This window comes from Anolis sagrei, chromosome 1 (assembly GCF_037176765.1).
Source record: "Anolis sagrei isolate rAnoSag1 chromosome 1, rAnoSag1.mat, whole genome shotgun sequence".
Classification (NCBI taxonomy): Eukaryota; Metazoa; Chordata; class Lepidosauria; order Squamata; family Dactyloidae; genus Anolis; species Anolis sagrei.
This window is the reverse complement of record NC_090021.1, coordinates 74,979,783-75,006,690: the sequence shown is the minus strand read 5'-3', so window position 1 is coordinate 75,006,690 and position 26,908 is coordinate 74,979,783. Positions and strand designations below refer to the sequence as shown.

Below are 26,908 nucleotides of genomic sequence, written 5' to 3'. Positions count from 1 at the left end.
ATTTTTATGAGGTACCTGCACTATTTGGTAAGGAAGGCTAACAAGCTTATAGTACAAGAGCTCCCATGATTCCATAACATTGAGCCATGTCAGTTAAAGTGATGTCAAACTGTACTAATTTTGTAGTGTGGATGCACTCTCAACCTAGTCTAAGACAAATCTTTATCCTGCCAGATGGTTTACCCTACAATATCCATCATCCTCAGTCAACATTGACAATTAAAAAGATTGTGTTAATTGGAGGTAAAGACATTTCAAGAGTCAAAGATTCTCTGCTTCTTTTAAAATGTTTTTATTGCAAACACAAGAGGAATAATATCAAAATCCATCACAATTTCAAAATACATGCAGAATGTAGTAACATAGCCGATTCCACATTTATCTCTCACCTATGTCTTTCAATATCCCTCCCCCCTCTCCCCTCACCCTCCAGGAACAGTAGTTTCCTTCATTCAGATATTATTTCAATTGATCAGTCGTGTAGAGAATATGCTTCAATTCTTTATATTTTCCTTTTCCTTTGACTTTATTGATCAATCTTCCCCATTTCAGATCCCAGTTCTTCTTGATTTGGCCTGATGTGTATTTCGTTCTCCTTTCAAGGATGTAATCCTAGAGCATAAAGTCTGCTAGATATTCGGACCATTTTTAACTTCCCACTTGCTATGCTCTTTCCAACCCAAAGACTCAGTTGCTTGAGCAGCAACATTATTTGACATTATTTCTATTGAAATTTGCTAAAGGTTCTATTGCCAATGCAAAAAGGATGGGTGAGAGAGGGCCACCTTGTTTACTCCCACTTTTAATCTTAATTGTTTTTGTTCTGGTCTGTTGATAAGTAATTGCATGTGATTATCTTTATAAAGGTCTTTAATTACTTCACAGAATTCTCTCCCCAAATTAGAGTCTTCACAGACTTGATAGAGATATTGGTCGTTAACTGTGTCAAATGCTTTGTAAACATCCAGTTTTAATAACAGGAGTTTCTCTCTTTCTCTCGCAACTTGGTTAATTCCATTAAGTATATTTCTGATCAGGTCTGCTAATCTGTTTTTAATCTATTAATTTTGGGATTATGCCTGTCCATCTATTAGCAAAGAATTTTGTAAAGATTTTATAATCTACATTGCATAGGGTATTTGGCCTATTTGTAAAAGTTGGGGTTGGTCTCCTCTTTATTGGGTTTTAAAATCGTGAATATTTCAGATGTTTTCCATGTTTCAGGGATGGTTCCATTCTTAAAGATCGCATGAAATAAAATTTCTAAATTCGGGATAATTTCTGATTGGAATATTTTATCAAAGTTAGAGGTAAAGTCATCAGGTCCAGGGGAAGAGCTTGGTTTAAGATTATTAACAACCTCTTCAGTTTCCTTACTGATAATAGTTTTGTTCAGTCCTGCTTGTGCCTGTGAGTCTAATTTTCCTGTAATGATTCCCTCTGATCTTCCTATTTCTTTATTTTTATATGGTTTTTCATAATAACTTGCAATTATTTCCCTCAGGTCTCCCTCCTTAGTTTTTATTTGTCAATTTTCATCCTTTAATTTTGTTGCCATATTTCTCCCTTTCTTTGTTTTAGATAATTTGCTAATCTCTTTCTCTGAGCACAGTTTTAAAGGCATCCCAATTTGTGTTCTCCTTTAAGTCAGATGATCTATTAATTCTAAAATATTACTTTATTTCATCTTTTAACTCTTTGTCTTGTCCTTCAAATGTAACCAGTGGAATAAATCTCCACTTGTAGTCCATCTTTCTAATACTGAATCCCCCTTTTAGAAAGAGAGGTGTGTGATTTCCTGGCCACCTATTTCCCACTGATGCTTCAATTATGGGCCATACATTGTTGTTGCTCATAAAAAAAGTAATCTAATGTCGAAAATGAATTATGTCTGGCCGAAAAATGTGTGGGAGTGTCAACTCTTTCTCCAATTCTTTTATTAACTTCCAGAATATTCCATTTCTTAAAATTAATTTTACTTTCTTACGCATTATTACTAGCCGTCTTATTCTTATTTTTCTTATATAGATCAAAATTCAGATCCCCTCCAATTATTACATCCCCCTCTGCCTCCTGTTCTATTTTTTTAAAGATTTTATTAATGAATATTTTTGCCTCTGGTTGGGACCATATTTTCCCACATCCATTATAAACCTCTCATCTTCATCAGTCATTATTTTTCCTGTTTCAAAATCTAGGTCATTTTTATGATGATGGCTACTTCTTGAGATTTGCTTGAACATCCCAATTAATAAAATTTAATACTTTTGTTCTCCCTTTTTTGGTGGGTCTCTTGCACAAAAGCCACACTTACCTGATTTTCAGTTAAGAGTTTGCTTACCTTTTTTTAACTACTCACTTCAGTAGTTAAGATTATCTCTACTTTGTGGTGGAATAAACTCGAACAGTTGGATCAATTAGAGAAAGAACAGCTATCCAACTTTTTTTGAAATTACTGTGCATATACAGCCTCCTTGTGGGTCACTATTCAGATATAGGGAATTAAAAATCAAGCTTTTCACACTTTCCTTGAAAAAATTACCAACAGTTCTGAAGTTTTTTTGACTTTTTAAAATGCAAAGAGCCCCGCTTTGTACCAATTAGGCCTCCTTCTTGTTTAAAACAAATGAAGAAAGGTTGCCAAAAGGAAAACTGGAGAAATGTTCTTTAACTTTAATGATTATATAGAAGTGGAAATCATAGAGTATATTTAGCTTGGAGAAGAGAAATTTAAGAGAGACACAATAGCCATCTTTAATATCTAAGGAGGAGGCAAGCTGGTTTTCTGCTTCTCTGAAGACTAGGACTTGCAGTAATGAATCCAAATATCAAGAAAAAGATTCCATCAAAGCATTAGGAAGAACTTTCTGATGGCAAGAGCTGTTTGACAGTGGAATATGCTGTCTGGGAGCGTGGTGGAATCTCCTTCTCTCAGAGGCTGGATGGCTATCTGATGAGAGTGATTATGTGTGTTCTTGCATGGCAGATTGGGATTGGGCTGGATGACCCATGGGGTGTCTTCCAACTCTGTGATTCTATGACTTTATTCAGGTGTTGCTTGTGAACACTTCTCCATATATGGTGGTTCTGTTATGAGCTGGAGACTTGTGTCTCCTTTCTGAGTAAGAAAACCAGAGACAACAGCACCCACCTTAGAAAATTATAGTAGGAGGTGTTTCTCCTTCTTATACCGCACTTATCAAGGCAGTGAATAAAACAAGTAAGGGACTTTCCATGTAAACAAACAAGTAGGGTTTTATAAGAGGCCAGCATTATGGGTGGAATTCCTTATTTTAATATCCACAAAAAGTTGGATCAGACCCTGCAGTTTCTCTATTGTTCCTTCCCATAGAAATGAAGATGGCTGATGTAGGTCAACAACCCAATACATCTGCTGTTCAGGTTCTTTTGCTGCCTTTATTTGTGGAAATTAATTTGCTTCATCACTAGCCACATGCTGGTCAGGAGTCAGCATTACATTAAGTCTAATATTGTATCTGGAAAATTAGGCAGGATGAATATTAAGATTCAACAACTCAATATTAAGATTTTGTCCCTTTCCACTGAGGACAAGACAGTAATTTTAACATTGTTCAGGACCTGATATCACAGTTAGTGTCATCAAGTGAAGGTCTCTGAATGAAGTGCTGGTTGTTTTACTTTCCCTAACTTCCAGCAATCAATCCAAGCTTATAAAAAGCTCCAGATAAAATAGTCAAAGAGAATGATGTGCTCCCTCATGTCGACAGAATATACACCATTCCTCTTTCATGAATGGTATTTGAAAATGTAGTGGGGTCTAGGTATCTGCTGGGATTGGATTCCATTACCTACCATCAGTACCCAAATTGATGGATGCTCAAGTCCTATTATATTTGGCAATGTAGTCAAATGGTGTCTGCTTTGAATACACAAGTGTAGGTTTGCTTTATGGATTTCTTTTAAAAAGATTTTCAAACCCATAGCTGGTTCACCATTTGTAGATACAGAGCCAACTATATAACTCATCCAGGTTGGTCTAAAGAAGGGTGACTTTTCATGCCTTAGCTCCTTTATGTCTACTCTTTCCATATTTTCTTGTATTTACACTAGGACAATTCCATTTTTGTTGCAGTGGTCCTATGATTATTATATTATATTATATTATATTATATTATATTATATATATTATATTAATATTATAGAATCATAGAATCAAAGAGTTGGAAGAGACCTCATGGGCCATCCAGTCCAACCCCCTGCCAAAAAGCAGGAATATTGCATTCAAATCACCCCTGACAGATGGCCACCCAGCCTCTGTTTAAAAGCCTCCAAAGAAGGCGCCTCCACCACACTCTGGGGCAGAGAGTTCAACTGCTGAACAGCTCTCACGGTCAGGAAGTTCTTCCTAATGTTCAGATGGAATCTCCTTTCTTGTAGTTTGAAGCCATTGTTCCGTGTCCTAGTCTCCAGGGAAGCAGAAAACAAGCTTGCTCCCTCCTCCCTGTGATTTCCTCTCACATATTTATACATGGCTATCATGTCTCCTCTCAGCCTTCTCTTCTTCAGGCTAAACATGCCCAGCTCTTTAAGCCGCTCTTCATAGGGCTTGTTCTCCAGACCCTTGATCATTTTAGTCGTCCTCCTCTGGACATATTCCAGTTTGTCAATATCTCTCTTCAGTTGTGGTGCCCAGAATTGTACACAATATTCCAGGTGTGGTCTAACCAAGGCAGAATAGAGGGGTAGCATTACTTCCCTAGATCTAGACACTATGCTCCTGTTGATGCAGGCCAAAATCCCATTGGCTTTTTTTGCCGCCACATGACATTGTTGGCTCATGTTTAACTTGCTGTCCACAAGGACTCCAAGATCTTTTCCACATGTACTGCTCTCATGCCAGGCATCCCCCATTCTGTATCTTTGCATTTCATTTGAGTTATATTGTCTGAGTTATAGTGAAAAGTGCCATTTTACTAGTGCATTCATGCACTATAACTCAAGAAAGAAAAGAAGAAAGGAAAGAAATTGAGCATAACCACAGAGGTTGCATGATGGAGTAGCTACCAACCAATATTCTTTGCACTTTCTAACTCTCCATAGCTGGCATAGAAAAAGCTATAAAATATCAATTCCTGTCCTATTGTAAGCATTCTTCTCCTCTGCAGTATAATTAAAGGCTTACTGGCAAAGTATGCTAGTTAAAATGGAATGCCTGCTAACATATATTAATATCATGTGTGGCATTTTTCAAAAATATTTAGAATGAAGCTCCAAAAAAAATAGACTGATTCTGTTTTCAAGTTGTTAAAGCAAATTGCAGTTATACCAATAGCCTGAATATATGGTGTGGTGAGCCTCCTTTGACAGCAATGTTAGAATATTTCAGAGAATTTAAATAAAACCTCTCTCACTTACTGTCATATTGGATAACGTCTGCAGTCTTTTGAACTCATTATACCTTCAGGAGCCCTGCAAGCTCCCAGATTCTTAATGTGTTTTAGAACAGCTCAGAAAGCTTCTTGAAGATTGTATGCAATATTTTAATTCTGTGCTGTTTGCTTTCAGAAAAGCTGAGTTTATTGTCCTCTGGCTGAAAAGAAATTTTGACTCCATATACAACAGACAGTGTTTATTCTGTTTAATTCTGGAGTAACCTATAAAGAACATTATCACTTCATATAATTGGCCACTTTATACATCAATAGTATACTGGGAATGGGGGAGTCTTTTAAAATGTGCTTAGGATTTCTACGCACAGGGTTCTTACCCTTTGCTTTTTTCTTTTTCTTTTCTTTTGTTACAACAAGCTAGTTTGTTAGCGGGGAGCAAACAATTGAGGAGTTAGCCGCTGGCTCCATAACAAAACAGTGATTTGAGCTCTGGTCTTTTAGACCAAAGTTTTGCTTCAGTTGTTATCTAGTGGCTATGGCTGTCCCAAGAAAATTACCAATGTGCCAACCACATCTTGTAACTAAAAATATATCAACTTAACAGTTTCTTGATATTGTGTGAAGATGTGAATGCATATATGTGTGCATGAAAGTGAGGGTGAGCAAAAGAATTATATTTTTTATGCATTCAGAATAATGTCATTTGCATTGAAGGTATTTGTGCATACAATGATAATGTGCTATTTAGGTGAGGATAAATGTGCTATTTAGATGAGCTGTCCATGGCATTGAATCCTATGCCTTCAAATAAGTCTTTTTGATAGAATTCAGTCAGACTTTGCATTACCTTATACCAGATGTCCCCAAACTAAGGCCCACGGGCTGGATGCAGCCCTCCAAGGTCATTGACCCAACCCCCACCCTAAACGTTAGACTTAGGATCACCCTAAGTCTGAAATTACTTGAAAGCACACAACCACAACAATACTGATTAACTTGACTATCTCATCAGCCAAAAGCAGGCTCACACTTCTCATTGAAATACTGATAAGATTATGTTAAAATTGTTCTTCATTTTAAATATTGTATGACTCTTTCATGCCTTTTTTGCACTACAAATAAGTTGTGTAGTATGCATAGGAATTTGTTTATGTAGTTCAGCCCCTCAGCAGTCTGAGGAGCATGAACCGTTTAAAAAATTTGAGAACCCTTGCTTTATACATTCATTTAGAACTCTAGGAATTTTAGTAAAAAATCAACCTCCCAAAAACTGGGTTGATTTATCCATGGGCCAATGTGAATACTACACCTTAACTCATAATAAATATACTATCCCCTTCTCTGAGTAGAGTGGTTAAAAGCGAAAGTTTAGACTCTCTCGGGAGAACTTAAAAGAAGCAATGACCCCCTTGATCGTCTCTACCATGGACCTCTTCTGGCCTTTCCGATTGCTTGGGTGGGTAAATGATGGCGATGGCTGGAGGCAACTGGTCCCAAGTCGACATTAGTGTTTTCTCCTCTTTGTGAAATGACCCTCGACTTATCAGTGGGTCATATTAAAATCCATAATTTTGACTCCAAAACAGGCTCTTGATTTATACATGAGATCAACTCATATGCTTTCACTGCTTTTGCTATATCTGTTCTCTCTATTAATGCCACCTCTATTTCTTCTTCAAATTTCATTTTCTGAGTAAAACACTGTGCAATTGTCTAACTCAAAATGTCTTATATTTACCTAGCATCGCTCACTCGTCCCAAGCATAGCAAAGTTTGTATCTTTCATTTCTCATTTTACTATGTTTAGCTTTCCCTGATTCATTCTGCTCACATTCCATGTTGCTATAATATGAGTTCTCCAGCATTGGAATTTCCTTTTACCTCTAAGTACGCCAAGAGTTGAGTTTCACTTCAGTTTGAATCCAATTACAACATTAGCCACAGTAAAACTCATAATTGTCATCTGCTGTACCCCACTTCTTCATGGGATGTTGTCTGACCCCGGGGTGTTGTTTTCTGGCACTTTTGTTTTATTTTGGATTGTTTCGCCAGAGGGTTCTCATATTCAAAACAGAGTTCCCCATGCCTTAGGACTGAAAGACAAAATAAGGTTAATAGTTGGTGAGCTGACCTTCCTGCTTTACTGACATACAGGCAATTTTGATTGGCTCCATGTCTGTCTTGTTTCAGAAACCAGAGGTAATTACTATTGTGGCTGATTCTGGTAACAACCTTCATATGCAGCTACAGTATATGGGACATATTTTCTTCTATGATGCAATCCCAATAGGCAGGAATCTGCATATGAATGGCCCAGCTATATATATATATATATATATATATATATATATATATATATATACATACATACACATACACACACACACACACATACATACATATACATACATATATATACATACATACACAGGGTGAGGCAGCATAACATCCTTTCTTATAATGCACGCTGTTCAGTTGGTTGAAGACGTAGCGGAGCGCTAGTGGTCTCGTTCGAGAGGCGGGAGTATAAAGTTTTGTCCTGACACAGTTCAGTCGCCATCATGCGTTGGAACAGTGAGGAGCACGCTTTTGCTGTTGAGGCCTACTTTTCTAGCAGATTTGAAGTGGCCAGCCCGTTCTCCAGATTTGGCCCTTTGTGATTTTTTTCTATGGGGTTTTTTGAAATCCCATGTTTATGTGAACCGCCCAAGGACCCTACAAGATTTGAAGACCAAAATCCAGGAAGAAATTGCCAACATAATGCCTGCTATGCTGGCAAGAGTCATGACAAACGGCAGAAATCTGTTTACACAGTGTATGGAGAATGGGGACGTCACTTACCTAATTTGATCTTCAAAACTATGTAAACAAAACTTTAGGTATGCACCTACATTATTTTTAAAAAAATCTACAGAGCACTGATTTTAGGTGCCACTTCTATCCTCTGAGCCCAAAACCTGGTACGTAAGATAGTATGCATAATTCTCTTTGCTGAAAATTGCATATAAAGATTAATTGCAATTGATCTCTGTACAAGTGAGAAAAAAGCTGAAATGCACCAGTACCAACTTCTACCTGTCAAAGACCATTCCTATTTCTCCTGCTTAGAAGGTTAATCCTCTATATCCCTTTTGCTAGACATACAAGTATATTTTATTGAACCAGAGAGTAGTTGGCTGTATCTGTTTGCTTTATATGTTTACATTTCATTTTATATAATATTTATAAATAATACATATAGCTTACATAATTGGGATTTTAAAGTGGGTTTTAATATTCTAATGTTTAATGGTTTTAATAACAATTGGGTTATTTTAAATTTTTTATGTTTATATTTTAAAGTATTTGTATTGTTTTTCATTAGCATTGTTCTATATTTATTCTTAGCCACCTTGAATCCTTACATTGTAAAGTAAATATATGCATTTTATATACTTTATATATATATATATAACATCAGTGTGTGTGTGTGCGCATATATATATATATATATATATATATATATATATGTATATATTATTTGCCCACATTACTGAAACTTGAAGCATTATTTAAATAAGGATTCTTAAACTCTTTTTACTCATGATCCCTTTTCACCTGAGAAATGTTCATGTGACCTTAGTTCAATAGGTGCATAAAATAGGTATAAACATTAAACTTTAATAATAAAAAATAATAATTTGCAAGGCTTGCTCGATAGACCCATTTTTCTTTTTTGGAGTACAGCTGAGGCATTTTCTGCAGAGTCCACTGTAAACACTGCATGTTGTTATTAACAGATTTGTGCAAATGGGTGGCATTCAGAAGTCACTTATTGTTGCCTATTTTTTGTTACCCCAACACTGAGCTAATGGGGTCATTTGGGGTTGACACTCACAGTTCAAGAAACAATGCTTTATAATGACTTCTTCCATTCAACATGTGAGAGGTGTTAAACTAAAACCTAAAATTTCTGAGGCAAAACAGAGCTTCTCAAATGTCTTCCTCACCCATTGCTGCACCTTCAATCATGAACTGTCAGAAAACCATGATAATATTTATTTCAATCCCATATTGTTTCCTGGTTGTTGACTATAATCAAAGTGAAATACACTACTGTGTGAGCAAGTAGCACACCTCTCTTTGCTCATACACTTCTTTGTACATTAATACTAGTAGCAACCAGAATTATAAGTATATAAATGAAGTAAATAAATAAATGTATTAGTCTGATGATTGTTGGATTACCATGCTGATGTGCCTCCCCCCGTGACAAAAAACCCCCAAAACAAAATAATGAGCTGTTAGCAGAGATTAAAAGACATACTACATCTACGCTTTCTATTGCTCAATGTTCCTGTTCCTCTTCACAGATGAATGAAATTCATAATACTAATTTTGAACCAGCTCTCCCATTTGCTAAAGCCATTTTGGATTCTGGTCCTGTCCTTTTAATTATAATCCTACCTAAAATCAAACAAGGTTTTATTACAGTCCAAAGACCCAGAATCCCACCTAAAATGAGAAAATTGTTTTCCATTTCGATCACATATTCACCCTGGGGATGGAATAATGCCTGCCCTTCAAGCAGGTAAAAATGTTACCTTGCTTGCCAACATCAGTACATGTTTTGCAATACCCAGGTTTTGCTATTATTAGCTAGCCAAAACATTTTTGCAGACAAAGCATTAAAGATTGTACTGCAGTCAATAAAACAACCACCACCATCACTCCATGAATCAATAACCCTGTGCAAAGAGATTTGGAACAAAATCCAGTGATCCCCCCCCCCCCCCCCTAAATTTGAGAGTAAATTTGGGGAAGGCAGTATGTAAAGAATTATAAGGAAAATCTAAGTAGGAAGCACTGCTCCTTTGCTTACAGATTCATCATTTAAAAGTCCCAGATAATAATGTAGCTTATCTTTCTTCTGTGCAGAAATAAAAATGGTGTTCAGATGCATATTTACCACTATACATTTATCTATATTTTTGTGTAACTCTCTCTGTATATCATATCTGAAATATTTACAGTGTGAAGAAACACAAAAATGTCACATTAAGTGGAACTAATCTTTTTATATCTTGGGGATAGTTGTGTTGTTGATGTATAAACAATATTAGAAAGATAATTTTACATAATAAATGGACAACAATCACAATAGAAGCAGAAAAGCAAGAGTAGCCCCATGAAGGACAAAGAACAAATTCTGGGTTTATCATTTCTGGCATATTCAATACAAGGCATGGACTCCAGGGTCTGAGGCTTTGGGCATTACATAGAACCAGCGAAGGCTAATGCATGAGTCACTTGTGCATCTAAGTTTTGCATTTTCCATATGAATTCTATGTCCCCCTTTCAGTGATATGTCTGGGCCCTTGTGTGTGATGGTGAGATATAAAATTTTGCCCATTTGGACTTAAACAAAAAACTGCAGAAAAAGATGTACCACAGCCCTTAAATCTTGAGGAAAGAAACAGAGCAGTGGGAATTCAGAGCAGAGAAAATCAGCAGCTGCTTAACTTCCTTCATCTGCCAGAGTTTTAAGCACATGTTTACACTGCATGGAGAGTGTATTTGGAAAGGAGACACAGAGAGTATTATTTATTTATTTACGATATTTATAGCCCGCCTTTCTCAGCCATATGGAGACTCAAGGCGAGCTATAGATTGGCACAATTCTCCATCGAATTGTGATAATTGTATGGAGAAGCTTAAGCGTTTAGGTAAATGAATAAACTGTAAATCCTGCTTTCTAGAGTAGTACGTTTTTCTGTTGCAAACTCTGATTTCTAATGAAGGTTTTAAGTGTTGTAGGGTTGCTAGATCAAAACCTGAGATTTCTGTGCCAAAACCATATTCAACCACTAATGGTGCCAAGGATTTGGAACCCTGTGGTGATTGATACTACTGATGCCACAAATGGCAGTCTTGTGTCATTTAGTGTGATACATTAAGCTTTATTCACTGTTGCAGACAATACACCATTTAAATAAAATACATCAAGTCAAACAAATGAGGAAAATAAGGACACCACCTTTCAAGGCAGAACTCTTACCCTAAGATTCCTCTCCTCCTCTCCCTGTAGGTCAGACAAGAGTCACCAGTCCCTACGGATCCCTAAGAGAATAGCTCTTCAGGACCCCCGCCTGGTCCTTCAACTCCTCAGGTGGTGATTGCAGTGTGTCCAGGACTACCTTATTTGGTGGTTTTCCAACTCCTGTGCATTTTCCTTCCATTCTAAAAGGCACAAATACAGCTTCTAAGGCTCAGTTACAACCAAAAAGATCTTACATATATCCAATCCCGCCCCCCGCCCCCTTTGGACTTGGGCTGGACCCAACAAGGGAATGCGACTACCTGCACCTTCTCTAAAGTTACATTTGGTCCTCTGTCTGAAAGAGATTTCACATTCATGATTAGAGAGACAAAAAACTATGATATCTAAGTTTTCCCCTAGTTTCTACATCTATCACTACACTGTATTTTATTTGTTATATAGATCCAAACAACAGTTTAGTGGCCTTTTAAATCTGCTACCAATTAAGGTGGCATAAGTTGTAATTGTTTAAAAATAAATCCTGCCAAGCTCTGTTATCTGGTCTGTCATACAGTAGATATACCTTTAAAGGGTAGCAGAGGAAAATAGCTGGAGGAAGTAGATTTACAGAATGGCATTTGTGATTGACCCCATTGTTAGGCCTTGTGAAGGGGCTGCCTTGGGCAGCTGATTTGGTGAACGCATAGTACATTCTTAACTCCTTGATTGGTTGTTATTGTATCTGTAATGCCAGTGATAAGAAGAGATGTTTATTGGATTTTCTGCCTTGTACTCTAAAATAACTTTGTTAGCTTGGGGTGCTATGAACCTTGGCTTCAGTGAGGGGAATAGGAGAGGAAAACTTGTAGTTTTCCCCTCAAGCAGGGAAATGTCTTGGGCTAACTCTGACAGCATGGATGGGGAGAGTTTTGGCCCTTTGCCCCCACTGTAATTCTAGTCGCAGTCAATTCCCATGCCTTCTGTTTGCAACAACAGTGTTTTTTTTTTTCTCAAAGGCTCTGATAGACCTTTCTTTCTATTGTGGAAATGAGGAACAATATGATCTGATGCTGGTCACGACCATGGTATGGGAGCTACGAAAAGTTAAAAACTTCTTCCCTTGCTATGATCCTAATTGAACACAGTGTGGGGAGGCTAAGTATTCTTAAAGAGAGAAAAACCAGCCCAAGCTATATAGCTACATTTGAATTCCAGAGTTATCTCATTCCTCTTTTAATGCCCAATATGCTTCCATTCTATAATATTCTTAGATTTATAGTTTGAAGAACTACTCCAAAGAAACTCTGGTTCACCAAGAATGAGAGGATTAAATTAGTTTAATTCTGTATAATATCTAGGCTAGTAGGATACATCAGGAATTATGGTTTGGGTGAAAAGAAGAAAAGTTGTAGCACTTCACCAAACTGTAAATCCCAGGATATTTAAAGATGGAACACAGCTGTTAAAGTTGCATGTAACTGATATAACTGATATAACTTTAGCATAAAAACAATTTATGTGTCAGTTGTCAGATCTGCTGTAACCAATTGAACAAGCTTAATCATTCTGAGGTTAGTTTGGGTGTTGAATAGGCTATCCTTCACCACCCAACCTCAGCCAACTGATGACTTGTAGTGGAGACTCGGTTTTAAAAACAACATACCCTCCATTGTCTCAGTTTAGTGGGAACAGACCTAATTAATCTGTTGTCATTCCACTTTTTTTGGTTATTTTTAAATACCTGTTTCTCCTGCTTCCTCACTTCCTTGACTTACTTCCATGGGTTCAAATTGAGTTTAAAGTATAAAAAGAGTCTGCATTTAATTGACTCATCTGGAAAAAGACGAGAGGAGAGGAGGTGCCTTGTCCTTCCCAATAGGTTCAAACAAAAGCAAACTGCTGAAGTTTTGGCAAACTCTTCTTCATAAATAACTTTTGCAGTACCAAACAAACATGTGTGCCAGTTTTCATTTCTGGTACTGTTCCATTATCTGTGTGAAGCCCGTAAGAATTCTCTAGATGGGATAGTTCATTTTACTGGGAAAGGGGGGTTGAAGGAGAATAACCAGGGGAGATGGGGGAGATGGTTTTCCTCTTTCAGCTCCCTCCCACCCCCAAATGGACTCTCCCTCTGTCCAGGCCCCCTTTTGGAATCTGTCCGAATAATGGAATAGTACCTCATTTCTGATATTTTGTGGGACAGGAAGTGACATATTCACAAATAGTGCAGATAATAACATCAGTTTACTTGCCATGGTTCAACCCATAGAAATAAGACATTGTAGAATTAGTGCAGTTTGACATCACTTTAAGTGTCATGATTCAATGCTATGGAATCTTGGGAGTTGTAGTTTTAGTACTTCTCTAGACTTATCTGCCAAAGAGTGCTGCTGCCTCACCAAACTACAACTCCCAGAATTTTATTGTATTAAGACATGGTAGTAAAAGTGGCCTCAAACTACATTAATTCTGCAATATGGGTGCACCCTAAGAGCTGAAAAAGAACCAAACTGAATGAATTTTATTATTGTTGTGTTACCACCAGAGGGGCTCATGGAGCTTTCTATATTGCATGATGAACTAATTTGGCTGGCTTTAGGTACTTTATGTGGACCATAAACTGCTCTATTTCAGGCAGTGAAATGTCTTGGGGTAATCCTGGGAGTAAGCCTTTGGAAGGCAATTCCAAGGATAGGGGTATCTTGTACAATTCTTGTTCCACATGCTCTTGATGTTTTTTTTATGTTAATACTCATAAAAAACAAGATATGTTTTTATAGAATTAAATATATTTGTGATATGTTTAATTATTTTAAGAGTAATACGATTTTTGTTTCCTTGTAGGCAATGAAAGTTTAGAAGAAAACTATGTCCAGGACAGTAAAATGGGATTTGTTATCAATGCTATCTATGCTATGGCCCATGGGCTACAAAATATGCATCATGCCCTTTGCCCAGGACATGTCGGGCTGTGTGATGCTATGAAGCCAATTGATGGAAGCAAGCTCTTGGACTTTCTCCTAAATTCTTCCTTCATTGGGGTTTCAGGAGAGGAAGTTCGAATTGATGAGAATGGAGATGCCCCAGGAAGGTAAACACTGTTGTCTTTTTGCTTTAGCCATCAAAGTGGTAACTATCATTGCTTATATAACTTAGGCTAAATCATAGATTTCCAGTTTGTAGTACTAAATATGAAATGTACAGTGGAAAAACTATAACCAGTGGTGTATTGCAGGGTATTTATCATGATTATTCAGATTAATCAAAGAAGGCAAAGGAATGCAAATGGAAACATATGGTTTGCTCCCAATATGCTCCATAGATGATTCTGAAGTGCTCCGTTGGGCTGTTTTTCTAGAAAAGGATTAATGCAAAGCTGTGGTTAATCAACATACATAGGTGGGCGGGTGGTTGGGTGGGGAGGTGAACTGTACCATTGACTGAGCAGCTTTCTAGGCTTATGCAAAAGTTGAGATGGAAATGAATTTTTCAGAGTTCAAATAAGCAGTACAGCACTCATTTCACCACTCATGTAGGAGGTTAATCCGTGCATTTGTGAAAGCTGCTGTGCATTTAGAAAAAATAAAAAAAATCACAGAACCACATGTAAACAAAAAAATGCATTTGACTAAATAATATGAATCTGCTTCGTTGAAGGAGGAGACAAAATGCACACCATGGGAAAATACATATGCATGTCCATACTGGAAGGGAAAAGCACATCTTACAACAATATAAATAGAAGATGGGAAACACAATAAAATGGAGCATATGAATCCTTCACAGGCCTGCCAAGGAGTGGGTTTGTTTATGTATGCCTTTCAATCTTGCAAGAATATAGATTCCCAATATGTCTCTCAAATTAAAACAAAGCACTGTAAAGCACTTATCAATGTTGCCTTCCCAGTGCAGTGACTTGTTCCAGTAAATCATGTTTTCAATGATACACGAAAGAGTTGTCCATTATTGATATATATTGGATTAAGTAATGCATTTAAGCAGAATCAGATAAACAAAATATATAGTATTCAAAAAGAATCAATCCTTATATGTGGAAAACAGATCAGCTGTCTTCTTTTGAAAGAATGCTTTACATGTTAATTACAAGTGGCAAAGGCATATAATTTAGCAACTAAAAACAACTCAAAATGCAGTTGTTGTTGTTGTTGTTCATTCGTTCAGTCGTCTCCGACTCTTCGTGACCTCATGGACCAGCCCACGCCAGAGCTCCCTGTCGGCCGTCACCATCCCCAGCTCCTTCAAGGTCAGTCCAGTCACTTCAAGGATGCCATCCATCCATCTTGCCCTTGGTCGGCCCCTCTTCCTTTAACCTTCCACTTTCCCCAGCATAATTGTCTTCTCTAGGCTTTGCTGTCTCCTCATGATCTGGCCAAAGTACTTCAACTTTGTCTCTAGTATCCTTCCCTCCAATGAGCAGTCGGGCTTTATTTCCTGGAGGATGGACTGGTTGGATCTTCTCGCAGTCCAAGGCACTCTCAGCACTTTCCTCCAGCACCACAGCTCAAAAGCATCGATCTTCCTTCGCTCAGCCTTTTCAGGGTTGAGAAGGGCGAGATATAAGTGCAGCAAATAAATAAATAAATTCATGCAAATCTACCATTTACCAAAATATACAATCCTGTGCTTTTCTTTTCCGTTTCTGGCTGAATAGCTTAACCATTGGTTCATTCCATCGAATGCAAGGTCTGCTAAAGGGCCGCTAGTAGTCTCTTGATATATTTCATTAGTTGACATGTCTATCGGTTGTCTTTTGATTCCTGTTTGGGTGCTGCATTTGGTGGTCCCTATGTAGACTTGTCCACAGCTGCATGTTCATCAAGGGACATGAAAGGCACTGCAGACTACTTCAACCAAAGAAGTCAGCCATAGCAGAGCACCCGATGAACAACCTGGACACTGCATATTATTTGAGAACACAAAAATGCTGGACCACTACCATGTCAGACTACACAGAGAAACAATTGAAATCCATAAGCATGTGGACAATTTCAACAGAAAGGAGGAAACCATGAAAATGAACAAAATCTGGCTACCTGTATTAAAAACTCTAAAATTATAACAGTAAAACAACACTCAAATACAGGGGAACTCCAGAGGGGAAACAATCAGGGACAGCTAATCACCTCTCAATGAAAGATTCCCCCAGGCACTAACAAGCCACACCTAAAAACTGCCAGGCCATCAAATGCTAATTAAGGTGATCAATTGAAACATTCACACTTAGCTCCAAAAGACAAAAGTTCTTTCTCCCACCCTGGACCTTCCACAGATATATAAACCCAATTTTCCTAGTTTCCAACAAACCTCACAACCTCTGAGGATGCTTGCCATAAATGCAGGCGAAACGTCAGAAGAGAATGCTTCTAGAACATGGTCATACAGCCTGAAAAACCTACAACCCAGTGATTCCGGCCATGAAAGCCTTCGAGTTAGTCATATGTTTGCTTATTTTTTGGGGGGAGATCAGGAAAACCCCTTCATTAGAAACATTTAAAAAGGACCTCAAAACCTGGCTTTTCCGCTGCACCTTTGATGAGTAGGTGTACAGCATGATATTTTGCACTCCACAACGTTTTCTGTTAATGGAGTTCATGCTCTCCAAATAGGATGTTTAGCCTTAGAATTCTGTGTGTTTTATGAGTTCCATATAAATGCCCTACTTCTATGTTATCTCATCATAGTCTGTTAACTGTTTTTTATCCTGAATATTTGGCCCGCTCATTATTATCCTTATTGTGATTGTGTTTATTGGAATGTTTATTTTATGATTTTTTTTCTTTTCTCTTTTAATGTTATTTTGATAATGTTGTTGTTGTTTGCTGTATATGTTTTGATTTTATTGCTGTATTATGTTGTCCGGGCTTGGCCCCATGTAAGCCCCCTCATCGGGGAGATGGTGGTGGGGTAGAAATAAAGTATTATTATTATTATTATTATTATTATTATTATTATTGACTGCTGAGCTTTGAATCCAGCTGAAGCTGTGACTGAACACTCTGGGACTTAAATACTTGAAGAATTGCTTCTTTCTATACTACCTTGTTCACTTTGTAAGAATGTTTGTGTAGTATTTTCACTGAGCAGAGTCTTTTGCTGCATCTACAATGGCATTTAATCCAATGTAGGAATTGCATTAGTTTGGGGTGTCCAAATGACACACCAAGCTGAATGTTTTTTAACCCTGGATAAACCAGTTAATGCAGCTTGATCCTGGATTAAAAAAAATACCAGCAAATATCCTAATCTAACAGCCTACATGGTAGGATGGCAGTGCCTTCCTCCCGGCCCCAGCCATTCCCACAGGAAAAGACAGAAAAGTATGCCTTTTTATTCCTGCAAGGTCTGCACTTCCTTTTCTTTTATCGTGTCAGAAGCAAATTGGAGTTGCTTCTGGTGTAAGAGAATTGGCCATCTGCAAGGACATTGCCCAGAGGATGCCTGGATGTGTTATCATCCTGTGGGAAGCTTCTCTCATGTCCCTGCATGGAAAGCTGAGGCTGATAGATAAGAGCTCACCCTATCTCGTGGATTCAAACCACCAACTGTTCTGGAACAACTAGGTTCTTGTGGGTTTTTTCGGGCTATAGGGCCATGTTCTAGAGGCATTTCTCCTGACGTTTCGCCTGCATCTATGGCAAGCATGCAGCTGTTCCAGGAGCTCCAGATTTATTTGCTGTGTTTAAATGTTTGTGTACAATCCCATGCTTGGGATTTTGCAGCAGGGGATTTCCTGTTATAATTTGCATTTATAGGGTAAGTCACCTGCCAATTATAGTTAGGATCCCTAGTCCCGCCCCCTTTTTGCTTTTTGGAGGGAAAGGGCCATTTTTCAGTTAGTCACAGCAAGGGAAGCCAAGGCAGAGGATGCGTACAGACGTTCCTCCTGTGCAAAGGCTTCGTCTTTTAAGACTTCCTGGGGAAGGACAGATTAAAGGCCTCTACAGATTCCCAAAGGGTTCCAGGGAACAGCTTCACAGCCCTGAGGGCCTCCGGAGGGAATAACAGCTCTTAATCTTCAGCTAAGTGATTTCAAGTCTGGTGGTACATCTGTTCGGTTCTGAGATGCAGTTCAGCCGGTAGCAGACTCAAACCAGTCAGGTTTAAGTTCACAGCAGCCTGGGAGGAGCTTTAAAGGGGAATTTTTCTGTTAAACAAAGTTTCTTGAAGATAGTGCCTGTTTCCTGTAAACAAGACTGCAAGAGCCAATAGACTATTTAGAAATCTTACAATTCCTGCTTGTTCATTAATAAAGACTGTTGTATTTAAGCTTAAGTCTCCTAAAGCCTGTTTAATAGGGAAAACTCCTCTAAAGGTTCTTTCTTGGGCCACCGGCCTTCCCGCTGGATGCAAGCCTTCCATCCTCTCTTAGAAGCATTTAATTTCAGCTCCAGCGGCGACAGAACACCAACCTTAAGGTCTTCAGGTCAGCAGTTCAGCTGGCACAAAGATTTAACCCATTTAAAATCATAAGTGGAAGCTTGCTAAAGAAAACAATTTGAAATCATAAGTGGAAGCTTGCTAAAGAAACAATGCTCTCAGGATGCATTTTGAAAAACACCTCCAAGTGGTACCTAGAAGGTACAAAATGTTTTTGTTTACATATTCAAAACTAAACTGACTTAATTGTTTCATCTTACATGTACATACTTAAATTAAAACTTAGTGAAAGCATGTTGCAGAGTAGGCACTTATACCTATCCTTTTCACGTTATTTCTATCTCTGGTACCAATTTTTCTGTTAATGAAGAAATACTGAGGAACACATCTCCTTATTAACTTAGACATATCACCATTTTAATCAAAGAAACAAACAACAAATAACAATTCTGCACCAGGCCTCTGGAAAAATCAAACAATTAATGAGTTCAAGGGAATAAATGTGAGAAAATATGAGCTCTCTATAATTTTATTTACATACTAATTTTAATAACCATATTTAATTTATTAACCATATTTATTAATTATGTTATCTTTGCTGAGGCAAGTGCTATGCCTGTTGGAGCACAATCCTTAACTCTAGATTTTCTACTTGAGATGTTAGGATGACGCTTGTGTGAAAGGGGGGAACATTTGTTAGATATAAGTAGGTTCACTGCTATATTTTCTCAGTAAAATAGAAGAGGGCAAATGTGTCTCTCCAAATGTTTTTGTTTTATAACTCCCATAGTCAGAGCAGAGATGGTGTTGTATTTCAATGTCAATGTTGATTTTTTTTTTTTTTGGAGAGGTGGCTGCCAAGGTAGCAGAAATTGTCAACATTTTCTAATATTACACCATTAAGCTGCTTTTCAAGCATCGCAGAGGGATGGTGCCTGTTGATAGAGCACTTGAGTCTTCTCAATGTTCAGTGAGAGGCCAAGCTTTTTGTATGCTTCTGCAAAGGCATTTAGAGTGTCTTGTAGGTCTTCTTCTGAAGGAGCACGTACCACATTATAATCAGCATAGTGGAGTTCTATAACCAATGTTATTGTGACCTTGGTTTTGGCTTTCAGTCTGCTGAGATTAAATAGCTTGTCATCTGTCTGATAGATAATTTCCACACTGGTGGGAAGCTTCCCATCATCGTGGAGAAGTATCATAGTAATGAAGATGGAGAATAAGGTTGGGGAAATAAGACATCCCTGTTTGACACCTGATTCCACCTTAAACGGGTCACTTTGGGAGTCATTACTGTCCAAGACTGTTGCCATCAGGTCATCATGGTGGAGCCGTAGGATGTTCACAAATTTATCAGGGCATCCGATTTTTTGGAGGATGGTCCAGAGAGCACTGCCATTCACTTTGTCAAATGCCTTTGCAAGGTCAATGAATGCCATGTACAGAGGTTTATTTTGTTCCCTGCATTTTTTCTTCGAGCTGTCGTGCAGTGAAGATCATGTCCATTGTTCCTCTGGAGGGGCGGAAGCCATTTTGGGATTCTGGAAGGGTGTTGTCTGAAATAGGCAGAAGGCAAGGATTCTTGTGAGGATTTTCCCAGCAGAGGTTAAAAGAGAGATACCTCAATCATTTCCACATTCCACATTCTGTTGTTTCCCCCTTTTTGAAAAGGGTGATGATGGCATCTTTGAAATCTGCTGGAATTTTCTGTCACCCACACTTCTTCAATGATGTGATGTTGTTGTGTCAGCTCAAGACCACCCTCTTTAAAGATTTCAAAAGGGATCCCATCCTCTGAGTTTCTTATTTTTTAGTTGGCTGATGGCTTTGCTGACTTTCTCCAAACTAGGCAGTGCTGCAAGTTCATCCCTGGTTTGCTGTTGCAGGATTTGCGAGATAACCTCTTCAGCCATGTTGGAGCTCCATTTAAGGAGGTTGTGCTAGTGCTCTTTCCAACATAGTGCAATTGATATTTTATTCTTCAGAAGTTTGGTTCCATCTGATGAGCGTAGAGGCTGTATGCCATGATTTCTTCATCCATAGATGACCTTTGTGGCATTAAATAATCCCCATGCATCATGGACATCAACAAGGTATTGGATTTCTTGAGCCTTTTTTGTCCACCAGATGTTCTTGAGTTCTCTGGTCCTTCTTTAGACCCCAGCTTTTGCAATAGCATAAATCTTTTTCTCCTTTGTGGTCTCTGTGAAATCACACATATATAGTTTGATGCACGATTTCACAGATGACCACTCAAAGAAACACAGTTACAGGTAAGCAACCATTCTTTCTTAACAGCACAATAGGTGTCTCTCTGCCATGTTTGGAAGGCTTTCCTTTTCTTATCAATTAGCTGTTGTCATTTTCATCAAAACAGTTTTGATGTTTCTTAGCTTGGTATCCAATGGTTTCTTTGCAGGCTGTGATGATGGAGGTCTTTAGTTTATCCCAATGTTCTTCAGTATTTTCAGGGTGTCCTATGGGTAGATGGTCCTTGAGTCTTGTTGGAGAAGGGCTTGTTTGCAGGGCTCTTGAAAGGCTTGGGTGTTCATTTTTCACCTTAACTTTCTTCCTTAGAGTCTGCGTTTGGGGGTGATCTTGATGGTCATCATGGATTGGATTAACCTGTGGTCTGTCCAGCAGTCATCAGCACCTGTCATGGTTCTCATGAGGAGGACATCACGGCGATCTCTCGCACGTATAATTACATAGTCTAAGAGGTGTAAATGCTTTGACCAGGGGTGCTTCCATGATATCTTATGCTTGTTTTTCTGGCAGAAGAGTGTGTTTGTGATGACAAGGTTGTGTTCTGCACATTTGGTGAGAAGCAGGATGCCATTTGGGTTGCTGTTTCCAGTCCCATATTTTCCTATGGTCCTTAGCCACAGGTTGAAGTCTCATCCGACTCTTGCATTGAAATCCCCCTGGAGGATGATTTTGTCCTCCTTAGGTATCTCCGATAGGATGGTGTCCAGCTGACAGAAAAAAAAATCCTTGATATATTTCCCTTGATATAGGCACTTATGATGGTTGCCTGATGGTTTTTGGCAAGGTTAATTTGGAGGGTTGAGAGTCATTCATTAATGCCAATGAGTGCTTCGGACAGATGTTTCACCAGGTTTTAGCTGATAGCAAAGCCAACTCTGTGTGTTCTTCATTCTTCAGGCAGTCCCTTCCAGAAGAAGATGTAGCCCCCTTTTCTTCTTTCAGCTGTCCCTCTCTTGTTCTCTGGGTCTTCTGAAGTGCTGCTATGTCAATGTTAAAGTGCCTCAGCTCCCTTGCAATAATAGCAATCCTGCGTTCAGGGCATTCACTGTCTGTGTTGTCCAACAATGCCTGTGCATTTTATGTTCCAAAGTTCATCTTTCTTTTTTGGCAGCATGGTAGTGACTCCTCTGGATGCGGCAGTCCAGTCAAGGATGAGAGAGGCAGACTATGTTTAGGGCACTTTTGCTAGCCCCATCCCTTTGTGGGGTGAGCAGAATGGATCCTAAAAAGGGCTGCTCAATCATGGATACAGCTGCTGGACTATTCAATGGCCTCAGACCTTGAGGTAGAATGACTGAATCCATATCCACTGTCCATGTGTCAGTCTGTGACTAGGGGCTTCCAGATTTCACAGTCCTGCCCCATCACCACTTGCTGATTGCCATGGCACTTTCATTGGTTTTGTTTTATTTTTCATGGAAAATGTCTGTGCATTAGTTTTTTAATGTATGGAGCTCAGTGCACAGCTGATCAACACACAGTCTTCACAAAATGAGATTCCCAATCAGTGGTATGGTTAACATGATGACAGTGGCTTTTCATCTGTTGCAGCCTTCTTTCACCTTTACAGCAGCTGTAACATGTACCATGTTATTTGCTGCCTGCTCCTCCGTTGAGGTCTTCAGATTGTGCTTGGTCTGGATCTTCCCATGTAGCCCCCTCCTTGGAGTACATGACTCCAATGGTTATGCCTACAGGTTCATTGGAACACACAAGCCCCCTCACCATGACAAGGTGGTAATCCATTGAGAGGGCAATACATTGTCACAATACATAAAGTGAAGTGCCCCATCAAATCCAGGTTCCAGGAGGGTGACTCCATTGATGGAACTGCCTCTGTTAGCAGAAATGGATGCATTTGTTCCCTTCACTGCAACCTTTACATATCCTTAGAAAATGAACCAGAAGTTTGGAAATCTTCCAGAACAGATTTTCAAGGCCATTGAAGGGGACAAGGGGATTGTGGTAGAGTGTCATTGCATGAGCATGCTGTTGGATTTAGCATATTCAAGTCCTCATAAACCAAGCTGAGCTCTGACAGTTTCAAATATACAATTTTCTATGATTTCTTTACTTCCAGATAAGGATCTATCAACCCACTTAACCCATATTTTGCTATTTCTAATCTACTTAGACCTCCACTTCCTTCCTTCTGATGGTTACAGGGACCTTCAGGACACAATAAAATGACACATGGTGGGTTGCAGTGGTTAAATGAAATTCATATCTTCCAACTTGAACTAGCAGACTGTCTTTTTGCTAAAGCAAGACAGTTGATCAATGAGCAAAACATGGAGATGTTGATTTCTAATTAGTAATGGTGTGTCTGTGCATACAGGCACGCACACACATCAAAACAATTAAGAAGCATTTTAAACAAGGAAACAAGCAAATGCTACTTGTAAAACAAAGTAAGGAGTCTTCTTTGCAGGAAAAGGAGTGTATCTTCAGTGCATCAGCTATATCTCTCCTGTAATATTTGAAGGGCATTCTTGTAGATAAAAAACATGCTAGCAATGTTCCTGGCAGATAAGTGACTAGATGATTTATTACATCTTTTCAGGTAAACAGATGACTTTCAAATGCCACAGAAATTACATGCTCACACCTTAATGAAAACAAAAGGTCCCAAGTTTCATATAGTGTGTGGAGTGCTTTCAGTTGTAATGGTCAATTGGTTTTTCCAAGACAGATGTGAAATAACCTACATATGAAACAGAAGAAGAAAAAGAAAAGTAGAAAGGAAGTGGGAAAGGGTTCTAATCATAAATGTTTGGCCACAAGTATTTCACAGGGCACCATGAATAAATTGCAAGCTTTCAAAGACAGAAGAAGTCCTTGGTGCCTTAGACCAAGGTTGTAACTAAGGCAGTCTTATCTCCAGTAGAGGTCAGCCAAATATATCTCAGCTGCATAGTTACAGGGACTGTTATGATGAATACTGTCCTCCAGGATGTACCACTATGGCATGTTAATGATAAGTGTACATTTATTTAACTTGGATTGTGGGGCAGTAAAATGTGCATTTTACTCCACCTGTGAGGTGCCTGCTATTTATTTATTTATTTATTTATTTGATGCACTTATTAACCGCCATTCTCAGCCCTTACGGGCGACTCATGGCGGTGTACAGTACACATAAAAAGACAGTTACAAAGGCCAGTATCAACAACATATAACTATACGACAAATACAAACTACATAAAAATCCGCTTCGTCTCTTAGTAGAATCATAGCCAGTCTCATATGCTATGCTCATATAAACATCAAACTCATATGACAGAAAGGTGGACATTAAAGATGCAATCCTGGTTAGCAGTGGCATAAGATCATGCTGTGAGACTGCATTCGGGTAAGATTGTGTGTTATCCCTTTTCTTGTCATCTCAGTAATGAAAGTTTTTTTTAATAACAAGTCAAAATTCTTGTTTCATACAGCAGCAACTTTCCAGATCAAAATGTCAAACCAGGGTCTTATGTAGTTTTCTAGAAATCTTTTATGGTCTGCACACAGACCTCATTTCCTTAGTAGCTCTGCTGAAGACAGTCAATAAATATGGAGACAGGTTTTCTGGGTTGCCCAGAGAGGGTTTAGTTCTGTACTTCTCAATTGAGGGATACTCCCCCTCTTGGAAATCCTTTGGTGTCACTCCCCCCCCCCCTTAAAAAGGTGTTTCGGGCATTACCCTTCTGCTTTTGATTTGCCTGTTCCTCATTACTTATCAGGGCACACAAACATCTGGCTTTTTTGTCCTCCAGCTGTCTATTGTTGTGATGCTCAAGGGAACAATGTCTTAAACTTAGTCTAAACTCAGCAAGCAAAGAAATACAGTAGTTTCTCAGAAAGAACCACACATCTTTTCAATTCATTGAGGGAAAAACAGTTTTCGCCCCTGGTTTTCTCTCCATTCTGAATTGAAACCAAAACACGCCTCTGTCTGCCACCTACAATGATCTTGTCTTCCCTACCTGCCAACATCCAACCTATCTGTCTAGACTCTCTGCTGATTCCTCCTCTTTCCTTTAGTGTGCTGTGTTCCCTCCTACTTCTTTCTCTCCCATCTTGAAATTATGACTGTCACTCATTCCTTATGCAATGTTTTTTTCTTTGCAAATTAAAAGAAGCATTGCAAAGTAGCACCAAGAGATGTTTGCAGAGCAGTCTTAGGCAGGAAGAACAATAAGAGGCAAAAAAAAAATGGTGAATGGGGTGTACTCTTTAAAAGCTCCAAAAACATGTACACTGACTTTGGTACAAGCATATTCTACTTCCTTTGAGCAAGCGAGTAGCAGATTTTCCACCTGGATTGGTAATTGTTCATGAGATGTTTGCAAAGCTGCCTTTCATTCATTATGCAATGTAGCTATGAATAATTTATGTCAGGGATCCTCAGAGTCCACCCTAAGAAACCTTTTTTGAGTCAAGGAGAATATTCTTTGTGCTTCCACAGGTTTAACAAAGACAGGTGGTGCATCTGATAAACCAGACTCAAAGGATGGCCCTGCTGTTCTCTGAGGGGAAGGGCCTTAGAAAAGAAACCTTAACCTGCCAGACTTTGGCTGTGTATATCAGTGCCACTTTTTTGGCTGTGTATATCAGTGGGGAGCAGGGGCACTAAGGATTATGGCAAAACAAAAATTTGGCAAAACACAAACAAAGCAAACCTGTCAGGAGAGATTTTTCAATGAAACCACTTCTCCTTGAATGACTAGCTCAACTTCACAACATTCTGATTGAATCAGTTTCTCTACTGTTGGAAGCATATTCATGGTCTGTTGAAGGGAATCTCCAGGATTTCTGTGCCACTGACTACAGTATCTTGGTTGCTGATGGTTCCCAAATGTACTTTCTTAGTCAACTCTTATGCGTAAGAAATGAATATTTATGAAAGCAGCTTCCACATCTTGAAAATGTTTAGGTGCTGTATACATAGTGTTTTGCCTTTGTTGGAGATTACACCATTGGGAAAAATTAAATATCTTCAAATTTAGAAAACATTTGGAGGTGGCTATGTTAGCCATGCAGGAAATGTAACAAAATCCAAAATATACAAAGCAGTGAAATCTTTATTGAACCAACTCCAATAAAGCACACTATGCAAGCTTTCAAAGCTTCACTGGCATCTTCATCTGTCAACAATACCAAAAATCAGGCAAAATTCACCTGTAATTGTGGGATTGTACATGATGAACATGGGACCTTTGAGTATGGAGGGGAGAAGGAGTTTCCATTTTTAATCTGAGTAGGAATGGTAAAGGACATGCGATTTTAGTTTGACATTTTGCACTCTGTTCTTGCTTCCTAGGTATGACATCATGAATCTGCAGCACATAGGGGCTAATCATTATGATTATGTCTATGTTGGTACTTGGCATGAAGGGATATTGAATATGGATGATGACAAGATTCTGATGAACAAAAGCGAAATGGTTCGGTCAGTGTGTAGTGATCCTTGCTCAAAAGGTCAAATTAAGGTAGGTAGATAACTCTTCCTCTTATGGGGATGCCTCCTGTTTTAAAAATGTGAGAAATTAGATGAAAGGACAAGTTGTCATGGCTTCTTTAAAAAGGCTTCCAGATACTGGAAGATTTATCATGATTCCTGTTTTTGAGAAAATGTGGTTGATTGCAGTTGTACAGTTTATTTCCTCATTTGTGTAAATTAAGGAATGCAGAAAGTGCATGTGAGCACATATATCCTGTCAATATGCAGACATGTTAAGTCAAAAGTTGGTTATCCAAATAACATTGTAATGAATTCCCTGAAGCCCACCAAGGTAATAATTGAATTGTAACTCATGTTTTCGACATTGAAATTCCAGCATGATGTTTGAAACTAACACACACCTCT

At 38.6% G+C, this 26,908-nt stretch overlaps 1 protein-coding gene across 4 annotated transcripts in view; it reads left to right on the top strand.

Annotated features, from left to right (window-relative positions):
• Positions 1-26,908, top strand: part of GRM1 (glutamate metabotropic receptor 1) — a 231,509-nt gene that overhangs the window by 166,515 nt on the left and 38,086 nt on the right. For all 4 annotated transcript variants that reach the window (XM_060753514.2, XM_060753515.2, XM_060753513.2 and 1 more), the window contains exons 5-6: positions 14,236-14,482; positions 26,363-26,531. In XM_060753514.2, the coding sequence (XP_060609497.2) occupies positions 14,236-14,482; positions 26,363-26,531 (416 nt within the window). The remainder of the gene's footprint in view (positions 1-14,235; positions 14,483-26,362; positions 26,532-26,908) is intronic.